Source organism: Harpegnathos saltator, unplaced genomic scaffold, assembly GCF_003227715.2.
Source record: "Harpegnathos saltator strain DR-91 unplaced genomic scaffold, Hsal_v8.6 scaffold167, whole genome shotgun sequence".
NCBI lineage: Eukaryota > Metazoa > Arthropoda > Insecta > Hymenoptera > Formicidae > Harpegnathos > Harpegnathos saltator.
The window spans coordinates 282,501-302,404 of NW_020229947.1; the positions used below are offsets into that span (position 1 = coordinate 282,501).

Here is a 19,904-nt window from a genome sequence, read left to right on the forward strand (position 1 = left end):
TGTTACGGCAATCGGCGACGCGACGACAACGACGACGACGTGCGACGCGACGGCGACGGCGACGGCGACGGTGACGAGGCGGACGGCGGTTACAGCGGCGGCGACGACGACGACGACGACGACGACGACGACGACGACGACGACGACGACGGCGGCGGCGACGGCGGCGGCGGCGGCGGCGACGGCGACGACAACGACGACGGCGACGACCACGACGACGACCACGACCACGACCACGACGACGACGACGACGACGACGACGACAACGACGACGACGGCGACGACGACGGCCACGACGACGACGACGAACACGACAAACACGACGAACGCGACGAAGACGACGACGACGACGACGACGACGAAGACGAAGCGCGCGACAACCACGACGACGACGACGACCACGACGTCGAGGATATGTGCGGGTGCGCCACGTCCACCACGCGGCGAGGATTGGGGACTGCTGCGGATAAATCGGCACGGCGCGCCAAGTCCTCGTGTTCGGTGCATAGGACGCCCGGGGTACGGTAGCTCGTCCTTCAGCGTTACTCCTCATCGACGCCCGCGGGCAATGTGCCCACCCGCCGGGATAGCAACGTGAGTACGAGACGCTTCTTCTCTCGCTACTGTTACTACTACTCGCTTCCGGTGCCGCCTTTCTCTTTCCCCGGTTCGCCGACGGACAGCGAGCTGGAAACGCTTGCCCAGGACGGGCACGCGCGCGTGTCGTCGACAGGATCGCAGTGTCTCGACTCCTTTCCTTTCCTCGCGTCGCGTCGCGTTGCGTCGTTCACGCCTTCGCGCCGCGACCGGTCCGGCACGACACTGTCTGTATCCACTTCGCGCGCGTCTCCTCTCGCCATCGCGCGCCAATCAACTTTGGCCGTTCGTCCGTTGATTCTAGCTACGCGATATCGCACGTAAAGTATTCTCTACTTAATATCATACCGGTTAATCATGCGACTCTGGCTGATTGTTTATTACACGAAGCTGGGGGCCGAAACGATTCGCCGCTGTGAAACAACGTGGACGATAGCGTCGGTGAATTGGTTTGTTCCAAGAGACGAGGAAGTCGCTTTGGAAAAATGGAGGGTTTGCGCTTCGAATTGTTCTCTCGACCTCCTGTCGGTGACAATTCAAAGGACGCTCCTGTAATTTCGCGGTAATTTCTTTTACGGTCGATCGACAGACGATGTACATGTATCGTCTTCTTCAGTCGCGCGTCCATCAGCCTTTTCATCCGCAAAGTTTTCGCGGCGCGTCGTACGGAGGAATCCCGCGATCACCATCTCCTCGCAACTTGGCTATCACTTTTAACGCCTCTCTGATTTCAATTAGAACGCCAGGCGGAGGCTCGCTCGCTCGCTCTCTCTCTCTCTCTCTCTCTCTCTCTCTCTCTCTCTCTCTCCCTCCCAGTCGCTCCTTCCCGTGTGTTTCACTTACGAGTGACTTGGAGCAACTCGCATGAAAAAAAATGAACGATCGATCGATCGAGCTCAGCCCCTCTAGTTAAATATACGCTGAGGCTATTTCACCGCGACGCCCGCGTCCTTACTGGAAGCGAAGGATAAATTGCCTCTTCCCCGAACTTTTCTCCGGGAAAGCTCCTACGGAGTCGTGCGAAAACGTCGGAGTGCTTTCAAGGGGCAGAGAGGGCCTGGGCGTAGTCCTCCTGCCACGCTTGTCTGCCCTCTCTTTTCCACTTCTCTCTTCCGCTGCACCCACCTCTCGGCTCTCATTCGCGCTGATTTGAGATATTTCCAAAACAGATCGATCCTACCCGCAGCTACCTCTCTCTCTCTCTCTCTCTCTCTCTCTCTCTCCTATTCTCTTTTTATTTCTTTTCTCTCTCTCTCTCTTTTTATTCAGATCATCCGAAATGTTTACCTTGTGTCGATGCATTCTGCAATGTATGTGTATAAAGAACGCGTCGGTGAACTTGTTCAGTTTCGCGGAGGTAGAGAGGTAGAGAGTAATTTGCGACATATATATGTAATATTTAACGTTATAATTTTTTTTTATGATTGCGCGATTAACCCCCTTAAAAGCTGCGTCGAATGTCACTTCAAGTTCAACTTTTCTTCGTTATTTTGTACAGCAAAGTACAAAATGCGAGAATTGATTTGTTTTATCATAATACTGTCGCTACTCTGATGGTACAAATAAATAATACCTATAAAATTACTGTCAGTGTGCCGATACATTTTTTAACAAGCGAATCAAAAATTCGCACAGGGTGAAATTTCAGGCATGGCAGGTGAAATCATCCATGAAAGGTTAATGGGTTGATTTCTTCCATGATCATCGTCATGATCATCCGGCGAGCGAATTTTTAAGCGCCGGAAGATATTACATTCCTGCGGTGCGCACAACAGTGCAGGATGATAATAATGTTATCGGATATTTCATTAAGTTGATTAAAATGAGTATTGGCCGCGTATCGGCTGAAAACTCGCTACGTTTTAGGCGCACAAGTGCGCAAAGCTCGACTCGCACGGCTCGTTTCGATCGATTCATTAGTGTTTCGATGGTTTTATTTAACGTTCATATATTTTTGCACTTTGCGCAACGTTGCGAACGTCAAAGAATTCCGAAGTTATGGAAAAGCTGAGCGGGCGCGCTTTTGCCATTTCTGAAATGCGATGCCGTGTAATAAATATACGCAGTTCCATCCATCTGCTAGCGGCAGTGTATGTGTCCGATATTTCGGTCCGTGTAGACGATGAGTTGTATGGCAGGACGCTTCATAAATCTTTATTTAATTATCCATATGCATTTGAACTGCTCTTCGATCAACGTTGAACGTCGGACGACGGTAAATATTAAATTTTCCTTCAGACCGGTCGGATGTTAATGTAGCGGTAGGGATTAAAAGCGCACGCACGCACGCACGCACGAGAGAAATGTAACGCCGAACGTTTGAATATTTTAAAAGTGAAGTAAAATGTTTTTTTGCGCCGGGGCCGTATTTTAGTTTTGAAATATCACAAAAGTATATATACGCTGTCTGCGTAACATACGAAAATAGTAACGCTTCGGAACCTGTTTGCCATTTCGTTTTCATCTTGACGTTTGCGTTACGATGTGCGTAATAAAGCACGATGAGCACCGGTAGTTGACGCTAAATAAAGTAATTTGGTTTTGTTGCGTATACACACACACACACACACACAGACACGAGCATGCACATTAATATATGTACAAGATGTTTCAGAAATAAGTAGTCAAATTTTAAGAGCGTATTCTGTCCGCTGTGATGATGAAGAGAAGTCATGTAAACACGACGATATCCGGGAACTCTTCTTTACCAAGTTACAAACGCTTTCGGTTTACAACAGACCTTTGTAAGCATTTCATTAAAGAAATGCTTGGAAATGACTTTCTTCCGCGTCAAGACACGCCTCGCATCGACGTTTCATGGATTGTCGAAGGCGTTCGAAAGTTTCCGGAGTACTTGGTATTTTGTCACACGAAGCGATAATACAACTTCGGAGTGTACTTCCAACAAGCAACACAAGTCTCATAAACGAGTCTCAAAAGATGTCTTCATAAATTCAAGAGGTTCAAATCGTGTAGGTCGAGCAATGGATCTTCCTCTGCCAATCCATCTATCGATGTAATATCCAGAAACTCTCTCTCTCTCTCTCTCTCTCTCGAGGAATGCGAGCGAAACGTGTTGGAAAAATGTCGTCCGTTGTAAATATAAAATGTTTGTAACTTGAAAGGGAAGCGGTCCTTTCCAAAACCCCTTTTTCATCCTTACAACTAGAGTAGAATATGCTCTCAAAGTTCGGTCAGTCGTTTCTGGAACACCCTGTGTATACACACACTCAGTTTCTCCTTTCGCTCTCGCGTGAGGACGGCTCGAACATTTCAAGATGTAGCAAAAGTAATGCGCGCTTTTGGCACACCCAATGCTCCTTCGCTCTGTTGCGCGAAGAAACGCACAGAAAGAGGCGACGATGTTTCTAAGTTTCGAAAGTACGCGGCGGGACTGAAAGTCGACTCGTTACCAAAATCTTTCCGACCGTTTTTTGTCCGATTGACGAAAAGTAGCAGTCGGGTACTCCTCCAGTCGGGTGATTCGCGCGCGTTCGATTTAGCGCAGGATTGCAGGTGCAATCGTGCAATAGTCCTCGGTGTGCGCGAGTAAATCCGTTTGCGTTTGTGTCGCGAGTTCTCCCTCCTCCCTGTCTCATCCTTCCTCCTCCTCCTCCTCCTCCTTCTATTTTGTGCCTCTCACTCGTATTTTCCGCGTCCTCGTTCTCCTTTTTGTGTTTTATAGTCATACGAGCGCTCGCTCGCGGCCAGGATCGTCAACGCGAAATATCATCGGCGCGGCGCACTTCCCGTTCACCTGATCATTTCGCGGGCCGACCTTTGGCCGATAAAGGCCGCGATAACTTGTACAAATGACGGCGAAAAATCGCTCGGATTCTCGTCACAGTTTCCGCGCCGGAAGCGCCGGTGACAGTGGGGCTATGGCGTTTTTCAATTTTCGACGAGTATCGCGGGGCCGCGGGGAGTGCGGATGCGGAAAGTTTTCATCGACGGTTCGACCGAGCCGTTTCGTCCTTGCCGCGACACTTCCGGATGGAGCGCGACACTTCCGGCGTGCTGAACGAACTCAGGTTTCTATGGAAATGCGAGCGAACACGGCCGCGAAACCTGCTGACGCGCCGGCTTTTCCGGAAACGTCGTCATTCGACGTCATTCTACCGATGAGTCCATTGATTAAAGTTTGCCCTGGTTGTGCGTAATGCGATTTCGTTTTCGACAATACATATGTACATGTACGTAAAGATAGATAGAAAGAGAGAGAGAGAGCGAGAGAGAGAGAGAGAGAGAGAGAGAGAGAAACACTGTTGACGAAAACAAAATTATCTGTAAACGGTATATCTCACGTTGCGATACGCGAACGGACGTGCGAAAATTGCTCTCGGTTTATTTTGATTAATTTCGTTATTCCTGTTTTCTCGCTATTTCATGTTTTAACGAAAATTCAAATAATAACCGTAGCGAACGACTGCACCGTGTCCAGCGATCAGAATTCGCGGGATTCAGCGAACATTCAAACGAACTTTATCCCGCCATGCTTATTCGTAATTGACCAATTAGTTGGTAACAGGAAAAAAAAAAAAAAACGTGAGAGAGGGGGGAGGGAACGAAGAACGGGGCAAGAACTCGATCGGGTCTAAACAATCGTGGGAAGAGCGCCGTCGAGCGCCGAATGATCGTCATCGCCGACCGCTCGCTCGCGCTCGTCTCGCCAACGTTTGATTTAACGGCGGGGGGACGGGAGGAGGGAGCTGTATTGATATTATTCAAATTTATGATCAACCGGCCGAGCGCTCGAAATACCTCCCCCCGCCTGTGTGTATGGAATTTACATTCGAATTAACGTCCGGCTTTATCGCGCTGCATTCACTTTGCCGTCTCGTCATATCGAGGCCGCGCGCGTTCTCTGCCACGACGACGACACGACGACCCTCGCTCTCGCGAAGACTCTCGCGGCAACTTTCTTTGTCTCTTGATTGATCGCCGCATACTGATGCGACGCCGATGGGCCGGGACAAGTCGGACAAATTGGCTGGTCGATGATAAGCATAGCCGATTGCATGCGGAAACCGTTTGTTACATTAATATCGTTTGAGCGCGCCAAAGCGCAGGTTGATATCAAATATGCAAACTCTGCACGTCTGAGCGCGTTTCGAAATGCAGTTTCCGCGCGCGCGCGCGCGCGTGTGAGCGTGTGGTAGATAGTAGCAACAGCAACAAGGGCGATTCTTTTCGTCAAAGCGACACGCGAAACTGAGCGCCGATATTTAATTGACAACTAATAAAATTCACGTCGGCGCGCTTTTTCTCCCCCTCCACCCCCACCCCCCGCGGATCGTCGCCCCGTCTGTTCGGCGCGCGGCGACACGCCCGCGCGATTCAGCGACTTTGGAGGATACCCGGGACGGATAAAACTAATGAAATTAAACTAAACCTTTTATATAGGTCGACACTCTATGAGATAACTTTACCGCTAAAGCCGCTATACGGCGGCTTTAATTCGCGCGCGCGCGCAGATTATCATCCTTTTGACGGCAAATGGAGCAGCCGACTTTCGCCGTGTGAACGCGAATTATCGGTGAGATCGGTGCGTAACGTGGAAAAATGCTCCGGCAAACTGCTCACGCTCGTAATAAAAGTCCTATTACAGCATCGTTACGCCTCGGGGGGAGAGGAGGGCGTGGGGGTAGGGGAAGGGAGGAAGGAGAGAGAAGGAGGAGGCAACAGACCGAAAGCTTGACAAACATTCGTCCCGCTTGCTCTCTATATGTTTTAATATTCGATTGCGATCGAGTGGCGCGGAATGGAACCGGAGGAGGAGGAGGAGGAGGAGGGCGTGACAGAGGGGAGGAGTGAGAGAAGGAGATGGAGAACGAGGAGGTTATTTTGTCGGCTGGCAACCGCCGTTAAATTATATGGAGCGTTTAATCAGGTTACTAGCTGCCAACCGCGATATAAAAATTCAGGAGAGCGCTGCGATACGAGGGATAACCAGAGGACGAGGACGACGAGAGGAACGAGTAGGAGGGGGGGGGGGGAAGAGGATCGATTTCCGGCTGCGGTGCGTCCGCACAGCGAGCGGTGGCCGGTGTCCGCTCCGCTCGTTTAACGGCGAGCTTTAATGCCGCTCGCGCAAGCAATTTCCGCGAATTCGCGGACGCGTTTACGCCGAAAAACGCCGGCGCCGGCGACCCGCCGCCGCGTCGTAAAGGGGATGGTACTTTGTTATTAAGCTCTGCGCTTTCGTCGGATACGTTAAAAGCCGCCATGACGCCAACGCCGTCACGAAGCGGATTCACGCGCGCGAGGCCGCGTGCTGTCGTGTAACGTCGATTATCGCGATTTTTATACAGGATTTCGATGCAGGATTCGTGACACCCTCAGTGTCGTTCGGTCGCGTTATGAAATTAGCCGGAGTTAGCACGAGCGCGCGACGTCGAGCACGCCGCGCTACGGGTCTCCTCTATGGAGATTTGATTTCGGATTTCCCGGGGGCGTGCGCGAGATTAACGGCGACGGCGGCGGCGGCGGCGGCGGCGGCGGAGGAGAGGACGAAGTGGTCTCCAAAGTGCGAAAGAGGCGCGCGTGTGCGGTAATGTGAAACGCACGAACGACACGCGAGAGAGAGACAAGTCGCTACATAATTTCCCTGTCGGAGTCGAAGGTAATAGAGCGACCGGGCGTGGATCAATCGAACAGCACGCGGGCGAGATTAATTCCTCAAAGGAGGCGAGAGAGAGCCGCTTGTTTGTACCTTTTTTACTCTCTGCCAACGATACCGTGCTCGCAGTCGCGGGCGATGTTTTAAAGCGACCGAGTTGGTCGTTCACTGTAAAGCGCGCTGGTGTTACGCTCCATAGTCGAGTGAACCGTGTCCGCCGTATTGCTCTATTTTCTTACGCGTACATAATCGCGTTACAGTCGCGCGCGCGCGCGCGCGACGTTTAAAGTATATACAGGGTGAGCCATTTTAATGAGAATTTCTCGAGAGTGACGATCCTGCAAAGACAAATGGATATCGCTGTCGTGTGTTCACCTTGAGGTCAAACCACTTTCGCGCGAAACATGTTTCTCTTTTTTTTTAGCGTAAAAGCGTTGGGAAATAAATATTTGGGCGCGTTTAGAACGGTGCGCTCTGTATACGCCGAATGTACACACCGGCGCGCGCGCGCTGTAATAAAGCCTGCGATCGCGCGGAACAACGAGCGTAATTTTGTACTTCTCGCCGGGAACGATTAATCCGTCGCATCGTTCTCACGTCGGCGCGCAAATGTCCGTCGTGGATGTCGCCTCCCCCTGTCACCGAGGGAGGAAGATAAAATCGCGGGCCGCCTCGCGCGCTATTATAATCACTAAACGAAATATATCCGGGACGGGTGTAATGCGCGCGCGGATTCGAGCGCGAGCGCGTTGCAGAATTAACGGATTGATTGAATCCGCGGTTTTTCCACCGACTGCCGCCGCGCGCATGTGTGCAGAAAATACGCGCTGACCGTGTTTTTCGTTTCGAGACTGATGCACTTTGACCCAGTGATGCATTACGGGAATATATAGGTTAAACCGATTCGCGAAGCGCCCCACGCATACATGTTGCAAAATATACTTCCGCGGGATCAAACGCGCGCGCGAGTGCGACTCGCACTCGACGACACCTGTGACGACGTCTGTGACGATAATACTCTCCCCCGCATGGAACGCATTTATTTCTCGGGATCCGACCCGGCGATTTCTCCAAATATACCGGCGGTTTCCGGTAAAGAAGTGAACGTGCCGAGTGGCAAATTTTCTCAGATCAGAAATTTTTTCAGACTGATCGACGTCTGATTCTGCTCTCCCTGAGGAAATCACGAGCACCGATTGGCAAATCTACGAGGAGACTCGGCTTAAAAGTGTCATGTCTGAAAAATACGGCTCCAAGTGGGACACTCAAGCAGTTTACCATTTTCTTCGCCGACGTATATATACATTTTTTTTCTCCCGGCTTCAGCCTTATATTTATGAATGAGCAAAATATCTGAAACGTTTGGAGTACTTACGCGTACTTTACCAGCATAAATACTTAAATGCGCGAGTTCTAAGTCGAGAACTTGCAGTTCTCATCAAGTTTCTTCTGCTCTACATTTTACATTGGAATTTAATTCTTTTCATCCTTTATTCTATTGAATATGAGAGAGTTGGTGTAAAAAAAGGAGTTGTCTGTTTACCAAAAAGGATACCGACGTTACCGACTGAGAACAGCCCAATATAATTTTGCAAACAATCATTATAAGAAAATTTCAAATCAACTGCTATAAGATTTTGAATCAACGACAAAAAAATTGACGAACCAGCATGCGTGATGCGCGGTGAGGCATCGCGATCGCATGGAAAATGGCCGCGCGCGATTGTCTCTTACCGGCGGTCAGTGTTGGACGTCGACGGACAATTGTTTACGCGCCGTAAACAATCTTTTATCCGTCTTTCACTGTCCTCTGATCGCTGCTAAGATACGATCGCGCGGTCTCTCTCTCTCTCTCTCTCTCTCTCTCTTTCGTTCTCTCTTTTGGTCTCGCGTTCTCTTTGCTGTTCGGTCGTTTCGTAACCGATTGTATCTCGAGTGCTCGCAATACTCACGGGCGATCAATCGACGTGAATCAACGAGTCCGGATATCAATCACGCGAAGATCAACGCGCGTCGATTCAGAGCCACGCATCCATCAGACAAGCGTAGAAAGTCTCTTGATAGAGAGAAAGAATATACGTCGAAGTGGCATCGGCGAGAATTCGCCATTTCACATCGCGATTCGATCGGTCAGGCTGGCGCATCCAGTGGAGCTTTTCCTTCGAGCGCGACGAAATAAACGACGAATATAACGGTGCCAACAGCTGAATGTAAGCACGCACAAAACACCGTTTTCTTCTCCTTCGAACCAATCGATCGATCGATCGATCGAAAAGATCGATCGGCGTAGAGAAGCCAACGGTATAATCGCCGCGCTCGAAATCGGCCACTTAGTAAAATCTAAAATCGCGCTGATTTACGATCGAGACGTTAATTTCGGGCCGTCGCGATGGCGGTATACGCCGGATGCATTTTTCATGCGGGCTTGAGTCCGGGTCGAATGCAAACGGTCCAGTTCATCTCGGTGCGAAGTGTTGCAGACAGCGGAACCGTGATGAACGTGCGCGGCCGCGCGTGCGCGCGCGCGCGCGCTGCCTTCTCTCGGCTTCATTTTTCTCCCTTTTCACGAGCGCCGGCGTGGCGAGCGATAAAGCACTTTGTGATGCAAATGTTGCGAAATAATAATGCCGTCCTGCGCATCTCGCACAGACGCGAGCGTTCTCGGCCGGCTGGCTATCGAACGCATTCGCCTATACGCCGATCAAGTTGACCGAGTTTGGTCCGAATGGAGAAACTACATGTGTATAAATTTTTGTTATGTGTACATATATATATTGTGTGTGTGTGTGTGTGTGCGCGCGCGTGTTTATATACAATAGAAATTTAGAATAACGGGGAGAAAAATGGGATTATTATTTACGCTGAACAAAATGGTCCCGGCAGAAATATGATGAGTAAAATTAAATGGAGAGAGAAAGTCACAGAGAGGGAGGGGGGAAAGTATTTATTACAGTCTCATTGCATGTTCTCTAAAGACAAAATTATGTACACGTCTGAGACTCAGCGAGTCGAGATCACGATGAAATATCACAACTATTGATAAAGAATTATTGATAAGAATTATTGATAAGAACTATTGATAAGAATTAATAAAAGAAAGAATAGAATGAGATAGAGATTTATGCGACAAGAAGAAAGAATAATATACTTAACAGATAGATAAGACGGAGAGTCAGTAGAAATGTAATAAACGCGAACATGATAGACGAAAATGAAATAACTCCAAGAGACAAGGAGAAAGGAAGAACGGGGAACGGGGAGCGAAGAAAAGAAGAAGAAGAAGAAGAAGGAATATGAAAACGGCGTTCGTATTCTGTCGGAGAAAATGATGAAATATGATGTATCGAGCGCACCGGACTTGGTTATTCTTATTAATAGCCACGTCTCACACACAACCGCGCGAGATCACACGCTGTCGTTGCCGAACATCGTGCTGTCGATCAAGCGGTCGTTGTTTTATTATTTCCAAATGTCGCGGAACTCTCTTGCGCGGACGACCCGTCCGCGTCGATTTCAGGATCTGTTCCGAAATCCGCTTTCGGAAACTTTGCTTTTAGTTTGAGAGGCCAAGATTGGTAGGCCTCGAACTAGTTTAGGTTACATTATCGATCGGCTGATCACAGCCACGTACTTTACACTAATTTCTGTTCACAAACTTAGTCTTAGCTATTATTTTGTAATATTAGACAGAGAAGTGGATAGATCTTTTATCATTTATTACCGATATTCTCATAAGATTCCGCTCGCACGGAATCGGCTGATCGATTAGGAACGTGTCTAGGTTCGTTTAAAGCCTATCAACCTGATGACCAAGACGAAAAGTTCCGAAACCGATGTTGGAAGAGGATTTTCGTTTCTCCCTTCGTCGCCAGCGGAGAGTCCCGTTGCTGTCTCTTTCACTCGCCGGCTATAATCTTGTAACGCGCTTTACGATAAATAGATTTGCACGTCGGATTATTACGCGGCGTGAGGTAAATACGTCCAACGTATTTACGTGCATCTACATGTATACATGTATACGTGTATAATTCAGCCCAGGCGCGAGACAAGATCTAGATGTTACCGCCCCGTTTGCAGTACCGGCGGCGCTCCGTTATTCCAGACGCGGCTCCCCGACAACGATATTCAGGCGGAATTATTGTCTCGATAACAAAGCGCGCCAGACAACGCGCAATGGGTGGGAGCGATTTTCAAAGGGGTGCGAGGGGCGAGGTGCGCAGTACGCGAGTCGAAGGGCGCGAAGCGGAGGGGACCTAATTACTTGTACGACTCCGCTCGAGGTCTCTCCGCGAGAGAAAGTTCCGTCATCATTCGGCCGTTGGATCCGTTTTGGCGCGGCTTTAACGGCGACTTCCGAGACCCGACCGAGACAAGCCTTTTGCAGTTTTGCCGTTTATCGATGTTGATGTTACTCGCGGCAAAACGACTCGCGCGGACAATGGCTTAGTAATTTGAGGCCCTCCCTCCCCCCCGCCCACCGCTTGGCTTCCGCGCGAAAATCAATCCTTGCCTCGCGCCGCGTCGCTCGAATAATTTCGAAACGTCGCGCACTTAACTCCGGGCGCGAGCGGAGGGACGCCTCTTCGGCGTTGGTCTTCGCGCGGCCTCCTGCGCACTAAATACGACTAATCAAAAGGAAAGCAATCTGAGAACCGTCACGTTTTATCGGCGTACCTTGTACTTATCGGATAATTCTCAGGCGCGAGCGTCAAGGGGAGAAGGCTGTAGGCGTATCTAGATGAACGGATACTCGGTATCGAAGGAAAGATTACGCTCACGGAACGCCACGGGACGGATTTGGCGAAAGTGCGGCAAAAGGAGGAACGATCGCAGGAAATACGGAAAAAGGGAATTAAGCAGCGGGGCTACAAATCTCCGAGACCGATGCCGGCGGTGGACCAGAAAAAGGCACTTTAAACGAGATAAAAAGGCCTCGTCGGGTTTCAGTTGGACGCTCGGTTTGTACATCGACACGTTTGCTTTCGTCCGGACGAACTATCGTTCTACGATCATAAAGGCGTGTCGCCGTGTACAGTGCAGCACGACTTTCCGCTGGCTCTTTCGGATTTTTCGGGTTCTCCTCCCTTCGTTCACTTTTCAGGTCAATGCTTAATACACACAGTTAAAAACGTTTCGTACTTTTTTATTTCTATTATAAAATTTTTTGTGTGCAGAAAGTTTTGTGTTAAATTTTTTACACAAAACGTCGTGTGTTAATTTAACGTATCGTTGTTGTGTTACTTAGACTTTCTTGTGTTAAATTAAGATTAACTATTTTCAAGTGTTAAAGCAACATTTTCAAATGTTAAAATAACACAATTTATATGTAAATGCATGAATTCTTGCTCCGACATGTTTTATATGTTAAAGTTGAACACCTAAAATGTGTTAATTTCTTCATTATAACAGTTATCATGTCATTGCATTATATAAAGATTGGATTTTTAACGCATAGATTATGTCAATCTAACATTTTCATTTCATCAAATCATAGATCATTACTGTACACAAATGTTGAAGTAACATTAATTGTATGTCAATTTAACACATCATTTCTTACAGTGTATAAAACTTTTAGCTGCTCTTTTTTACTACACGTGGAAAAATCCTCACTGCGTTTTGGCAAATGTTGTTACTCGTTTCAAGTATTTTGTAAGTTTATATATCCGACAAAGCTCTGTCGTGACTTCATCACAACATTCTCACGATTCTAAATCCTAATAAGTTTAGTGCTTCGATCGAGGATATTAAGTAAGAAGAAACATCCGGTATGCTTCTCTTGCACGGGATATGAGTTTTAAGATATTCTTGAAGAAAGAATAAATTCTCCTTCTGAATATATGAAAATATGAGCTCGTCTCAAACTTCCGATGAGTATATTTTGAGACCCCTGAGAGAATGCGAAACAATTTCGCAGTGTCGAAATAGATGTTTCTCGCGCGCCGTCAGAGCAATTTGCGTTTAAATATTGCGGGTCTAAATACGCGATAGTATTTAAATAAGCACTTAATTCGTGAAAGAAACACGAAATATTTGTGTCGAATTTAACCAAATTAGGATATTTGAATATATTATAGAAACTCGGGATTGGTCGTATCTGATACCAAAAATAAGCATCGTTAATTAGATACGGATACAAATGGCTTAACGGAAAACGGAATACGCGTGCTAATTCCCTTGCGATTGTTGCGACTCAACAATCTTTACTTGGACGACAGTCCCGGTTTCCGATCGCAAACGATTCAGTGCAGAAATATAGGAGAGAGGTATCTGGGTCGAAATATTCTCTCTATTTTCAATTTGAAGTGTCTAATATCTATGGATTCCGAAAGGATCAATGAGGATTTAATTTATACATTTATACATAAAGTCCCACTCAGCGTAATCCTCTAAATAGTAAGGAATATTCAATTTGCCACTTAAGATTCTTAGCTCTCTCGGCCGAGCTGCTAATTCAATACAATCAAAATAGGTTGATGTAAACGTTTGGCGCATTAAATCCCGTAAAATGGTATATTGAGGTAGGGTCGATATTTTTTCGATTCGGGGGATACCCGCAGCAGAAAACGAGTCCTGATCCCGAAACGGGTCCCGAGTTTCATCGCACACACCAAGAATATTTCTCCTAGCAAGGACGGCAGATCTATCTACAGAAGATATTCCGCGATATGCCGCTGCTGAAAATAATCCCTGCACAATGGGATTGCACGTGGGAAATAACGTGACAAACGATTCGATCGATTCGGGGAGACCGAAAAATCACGAGCGATGTCTCTCACGATTCGTTCGTGATGACCGCTCGGCAATTTTCGAGACCACGCGCGACGTGGTTCTACGTTTCTTCCCCACAATGTTCTCCATGTGAAATTTCTTGCGACTCCGCCGTGTTTTCTCTGCTGGTGCGGGAATAGATTGTCACGGCGGAATTTATCTCGCTAAGGAGCGGAGCAAACCTTTTCATAGTAGATTTCACTGCCCCCGGATGGAAATGGCACACGTGAAATGGGAGAATAATAAATCTCAAGGCGGAATATATCGATATGTTCCTCGGTTGCAAAACTCTACAGGGTTGAACTTTTATGATACCATAAAATTATCTTCGCACACGTTCTTCGTTACTTGTGTTATTTCAACATTCTCCGTGTAATGGTATTATTCAGTACATCGTTTCGCAATATTTGATTCTTCTTTCGACGTTAAGATCGGTTAAGATGCAATTTGCGCGAAGACAGGCAACCGTTTTGAAACGAGCAACGAGTGGCATGATAATCGAAATGGAGTTAGTCATCTCGCACGGAGAAAAGAGAACAATGAGACGCGGTATGCTTTTCCGCAAGATCGCGGATAATACAACGTTGCATCTTACTTACAGTATCGAATTCTCCCTCGGATATTAAGACCGTCGAAACGCGTAACGCGTCCGCCATGATGGACGCTCGCGCGCGGCAAACGGCGTTGAAATGAGCGTAAACATCGGGATAGACGGTTGCGGCGCGGTGGAAAAAAGATAACAACGAGATAACATGCTCTTTTGAAGAAGGGCAAACATTTGCCTCTCGGCTACTCGAACCAGCGATAATTGTCCGAGGAGTACTTATTATTTTTGTTCCGCTCTGATACACCGATTAAACACGCACGGGGAAGCGCAACGTTAGCGTTTCTTTATGTCGGTCAATCACACGCATGGCGCGCAGCTAGCGCGTTCAATTCGCGTTCTACACACCTGCAGCAGAAAATATGGTATTTCGGAAAATATCGGTTACGCGAGGCGACAACGCCGAAAGCGATTATATCGACAGAGTGTTTGTGTAGCGAACGAGCTGCCGTTGATCGATGGGATCAGCGAAGTTTTCTTCGTCGCTGTATATTTGGCCAAATTGAAATTGACACTAGCGATTTTTTCGCGCGCTGCTCGCGCGAGCTTCGCGAGTTTTCCATGCGTATTGAGGATGACAGATGCAGTGTGTAAGGAAAGGATAACGCGAGGGCGGAGGGGGGAGGGGGGATGGGGGGGGGCAGAGCGTGTCGATTCGACGCCGATGCATCGACAACGGATCGGATCCATCAACGATTATTCGTCGCGAGTACACCGGCGCTCGGGGTGTTCTCTCGCCGTTACAATTGCCGTTAAATAATAAGGATAGATTTGCACGTTCGAGACGGTTTTATAAATACCGAGTAAATTTGCGGAAGTCGGAAGCGTCGAATGAGCGAGGCACGAGCGTCGCAGCCTCGTTGTGCTCGCGAAAGGACGATATTTACATCTTTTCCTCGACGGCGCAACGCTCGTCGAATGATTATTATTGTTGGCCGTCATGTTCCCGGGCTCTGTTGACGTTATCAGTGGCGATATTGGATTTTTGTCGGTTGCCAACTTCCAAGCAAATCATTTCTTACCGGGTCAACACGATCGATCGTCGCTCCCGTCCGGGAGCGCGCGCTCTGGTATTTGCAGCGAGAGCCGGATCGCGCGCGCCCGGCAACCGTCGATCGCGATACGCGAAAGACGGACAGCGGAAAGTTCCCAGGGGCACTTTTGCATGAGCCCGCTAAAGTTTCGAGAAATGCGCGCCGTGTAATGACGCTGCTAGCTATACAGGTCAAGTCGAACTTCTCGCGAAGCTGGTGTTCAAATATTCGATATTCGAGGGTTTGTTTTTCCTTGCCCCATCAGAGAGAAGGCACCTCGACGAGCCGTTTGATCGTCAATATCACTGATGTGTGTACGCCCTTTCCGGACGCTTGTACGCCTTCAGATATTATATACGATTATATACCAGCGTAGAAATTTCTTCGTATCTTCTCAGCTGTAGCATAAATTCCGCGAGCCGAGTCCTCGAAATAGATTGTTCGATTGGACGATCGATCGAAATAACGAATTCCATTCATTTCTTCGAAACATCAATTCGGTTCTGTTTGAAATCGAAGCAGGAGCATATTGTGGGAATTTGTGCCTTTTTTTCAGTCGGTAGTGCAACTCCAAAAAATTTTTATATTCTTCAACTTTTATATTCACTGTTGAGTATTCGATGAAATAAAAAATAAAAAGAATAAAATTCTATCTTAAGAAGAGCAGAAATTTTGGGGAAAAATTTTCCATTTTCCCACTTGGAGTGTATCAGTAAAAATCAGAGTGTGGAGAATATTCCGCTGATAATTGGTGAGTGTTCAGTGATTTTCAGTGGAAACACTCCCATTTTACCGTCCACCGTATCTCACTAGCATTTACTTGCGAAATCTGTACACAATTCGGTATACCTATATTATACCGCCCCAATTTTCTGCGTTTATGACAATGAAATGAATGTTTTTCATACACGCTTTGTATGCAATGACAATATTTGCGGTTTGCAAGCTACATCGATAATGAGGATAGTCGGTACTATTGATTTCTTCAGCGAGATTTTACTGAGAGAAGAGAGAGAGAGAGAGAGAGAGAGAGGAGCGAGAGGAGGGGATAAAAAATTAGTAATACGTTTAAAATTAAATTAAAATTAGTAATTAATAGTATTGGTAGTGTAAAATTAAAATTAGTAATCAGAGAAATGGAGAATCTGCTTGGGTTTTCTATTGAAAATCTCAACTTTACTTGGAAAATCGGAATAGATTTTACTCAGTAGATTTCCGAACAATTTTCTATATTCAGGATAGACCGGAATTGCAAATTGGTATTGCAATATGACACACATAACACATGTGACAGATGTGACACATATTACGGTTTTACGGCGCGAAGAGAATTCCGCATGATTATCGACATTTTAGCGCGAAAACGCACGGCCACGCTTCGAGCTACCGCGTCGTCAGACGCGGCGGAATATAAATTTCGCGATCCTGCACTCAGCAGATTCATTTGCGCATAATACGTGCACCATTTAAGTTTGCGACAATGTAACGTCATTCGTAGCAACGATGCGGAAAGTACGATTAATCCGTTAAGGGCTAAATGGAATCGCGCGAAAAGCGCGAAGTTCGGGCCCGCAAGCTCAGGAAGTTTCGAGTCATCCCGTTGATGCGCGGAAGTGCAGTGATACGAGAAATTCCGTCAATTTTGAATTCGCGTTTTAATCACACTCCGACGCACCGCCGCCGGTACCGCCGCCACCATCGCCACCGCCCTCCGGCCTCCGTTATCTCCAGTCGCTCTCCCTTTTCTTCCCGCGCGTCTCCGCGTCTCCCGATCGTGATCGGCCGATCGCGAATTTTTCGCGAGCGAGCGAACCGAGAGAACGCGATACCGATATGAACGAGCGCCGTCGAACTTTGGCCGTGAATAGGGGGCAAAAACACTCCGACAAATTAAAAAATATGGCAGCGATCCAACGCTTCTACACGCTGGCACGAAACTACACTTCTGATTTCTTCGCCGCTATTCGCCGGAGTTCAGCCATGCGGCACCATCGGCGGAATTTTTCTCGGCGAAAATCCCGCCCGTTTTCGCCCGTACGACGCGTACGCGTTTTTTCCCCATTTCTCCGCACTAACCTCCTCTCCTCTCTCTCTCTCTCTCTCTCTCTCTCCCTCCCTCTCCCTCTCTCTCTTTTCTCTCTCTTTTTTCTTTCTTTCACGCGCGTTGTATGTTTTGAATCATGACGACCGGCCACCCCTGCGGCCCCTTTCATCGCCGTCGCTTCTTTCTCCCGTCTTCCATAGGCGCAAATCTTTCCCCACACCCCTCCTCATTAACAAATCGTCGTTGAGCGTCTATGAGATAGACAGAGAAAGAGAGAGAGAGAGAGAGAAGGAGAGAGAGAGAGAGAGAGAGAAGGAGGAGAGAGGAGGGGAGAAAGAGAAGAGAGTGCATTCGATTTTCCCGAGTGCCTTGAAGTTACTCACGCGGATTAACTCAACTATAAATTTCGTGAAATTTATCGGCATTTCATCAAACGCGCGTCTCATTTAATCATTCAGTCGCGCGATTTGCCGCGAATACAGAGAGGCGCGGACGCGTGTATGAAAATAATGAGGAAATATTCACGCATATAATTTCCCGCTCATACATACCTACTTTGCCCGAAAACGGCCGATGGCTCATCCGTGTTCGCTCATCGTGTTGATTCGAGGAAAAATAAGAGAAGAAGAGGGAAGCACACACAGGCGGACGCGCGATATGTAACTATGCGAGTACGAATACACACGCGGTTTATTATGCAAGAATAACTGAAAACTCACCGAGTTTTTTTCCATCATAACTACGCTAAAAAAGTTTTCATCGCGCAACTCGCTCGAAAGGGATTTTTGTGATCGCGCTCGTTGCCACCGAAATACGTTTTATGCGCGGAGTCGTAACGAAGCGACGAAGAAATATGAATATGGAAAAGCCTTCGACCGTTGCCGCCCGCCATCGGCCCCGCTGTCGCCCCACTGCCCCCTCCCCCGCCCTGCCGCCCTCCGCCGCCGGCCGGCGCAGTCTGAAGTTTTCCGTTCGCAAAACATCGAAAAACGAGCGCACGCGGAATTAAAATAAAATACATCCGCGACTTTTCTTGCCTTTCGCCGTGCCACGCACATGTTTAATGGTCGGCGTATATTTGTACTTTTATTTCGAGAGTCTCGCGCTCGTGCGTTGGCAGTGAGAGAGAGAGAGAGAGAGAGAGAGAGAGAGGAAAACCGGAGAGAAGAGACGGCGATGTATTCTTTTTTCGTCGCGCGTAGAATTTTTGCGACATACATACTTTTGCACAGCGACAAGTGTACTAACCTCGTACATGGTTGCTTTAACTTGGCCGGATTACTTGCTGGTGCTCTCCCGAAAAATCGCGGCGGCGGAAATGCGCGTTGCGGTACACCGTGAAAGTCCCCCGGCGTTGGGGCCTCCGGTCCAGTCAGCTCCAGCCACGCATCTGCCAACCGCGCAGTCGTTGGCTTCGTTTCGAGTCTGCAACAGAAATTAACGTTCCTGATTAGTTGCAGCGACGCGGAGACGCTACTCGGCCCGGACGAACCGAGGGAGCGAAGAGACTATTTTTTTTTCTTTTAGTAAATATGACGTTTAGGGGACGCGCACCTCCAATGGTCTTGATGTTGACATATATTATACAACTCATCCTCCTGAGTAACGTTCAAGAGATTTCAGCCGTCGTTGTCTATTAGAAAGTTATCAACAAAAGAGGTCTCATAAGTAGAGCCTATTTTTCCGACACACCAAAAATTCTCCGGATTCTTTGCATTTCTCCGAGAAGAACCCAACACTTTTAAACCTAATCCAAATTATTACATCTTTGCATATTATCGGACGTTGTTGAAGAAATCCCCTAAACGTCATATTGACTCTTTTTCTAGGCATTCCTTTAAAGCTTGGCGCTCTCTCTTTACCGATAAAATGACACAGACAAATGACATCGGAGAATATAAAAGCACCAGAAGCGAGCACGAATCATTTGCTTCAATTACAATAGTAAATGATTATAAATGATTCCGACAATGTTAATCTTCCCACCCACGTTTATTAGGACTTTTTCCCTCCGCTTTGTGAGTACTATCCGCCCTTAAAGCCCTGAACCTTTTTTTCTCAAAACACCCTGTATGTTATCTCTTAGTCACCTTTCTTAACATCTTTACTCTTCTAAACGGCTGATTAAGTGTTGTACGTGAACAGACAAGCCTCTTTTAGCCCGCTCAGGTATTCTGATGTGTTCGGATAGTGTTATGGCTGCGAGCGTGCTCTCTTGAGATTTACACGATCCTT

The 19,904-nt window shown here is 47.7% G+C and overlaps 2 protein-coding genes across 2 annotated transcripts in view; one reads left to right on the forward strand and one right to left on the reverse strand.

Annotated features, from left to right (window-relative positions):
• nAChRalpha2 (nicotinic acetylcholine receptor alpha2) overlaps nucleotides 1-19,904 on the reverse strand; it is an 84,997-nt gene that overhangs the window by 26,392 nt on the left and 38,701 nt on the right. The window contains exon 2 of the mRNA XM_011153253.3: nucleotides 18,918-19,094. Within this exon, the coding sequence (XP_011151555.1) occupies nucleotides 18,918-19,094 (177 nt within the window). The remainder of the gene's footprint in view (nucleotides 1-18,917; nucleotides 19,095-19,904) is intronic.
• Nucleotides 356-19,904, forward strand: part of nAChRalpha1 (nicotinic acetylcholine receptor alpha1) — a 158,479-nt gene continuing 138,930 nt past the window's right edge. Inside the window, exon 1 of the mRNA XM_025297028.1 lies at nucleotides 356-594. The gene's annotated coding sequence lies outside the window, so the exon portion shown is untranslated. The remainder of the gene's footprint in view (nucleotides 595-19,904) is intronic.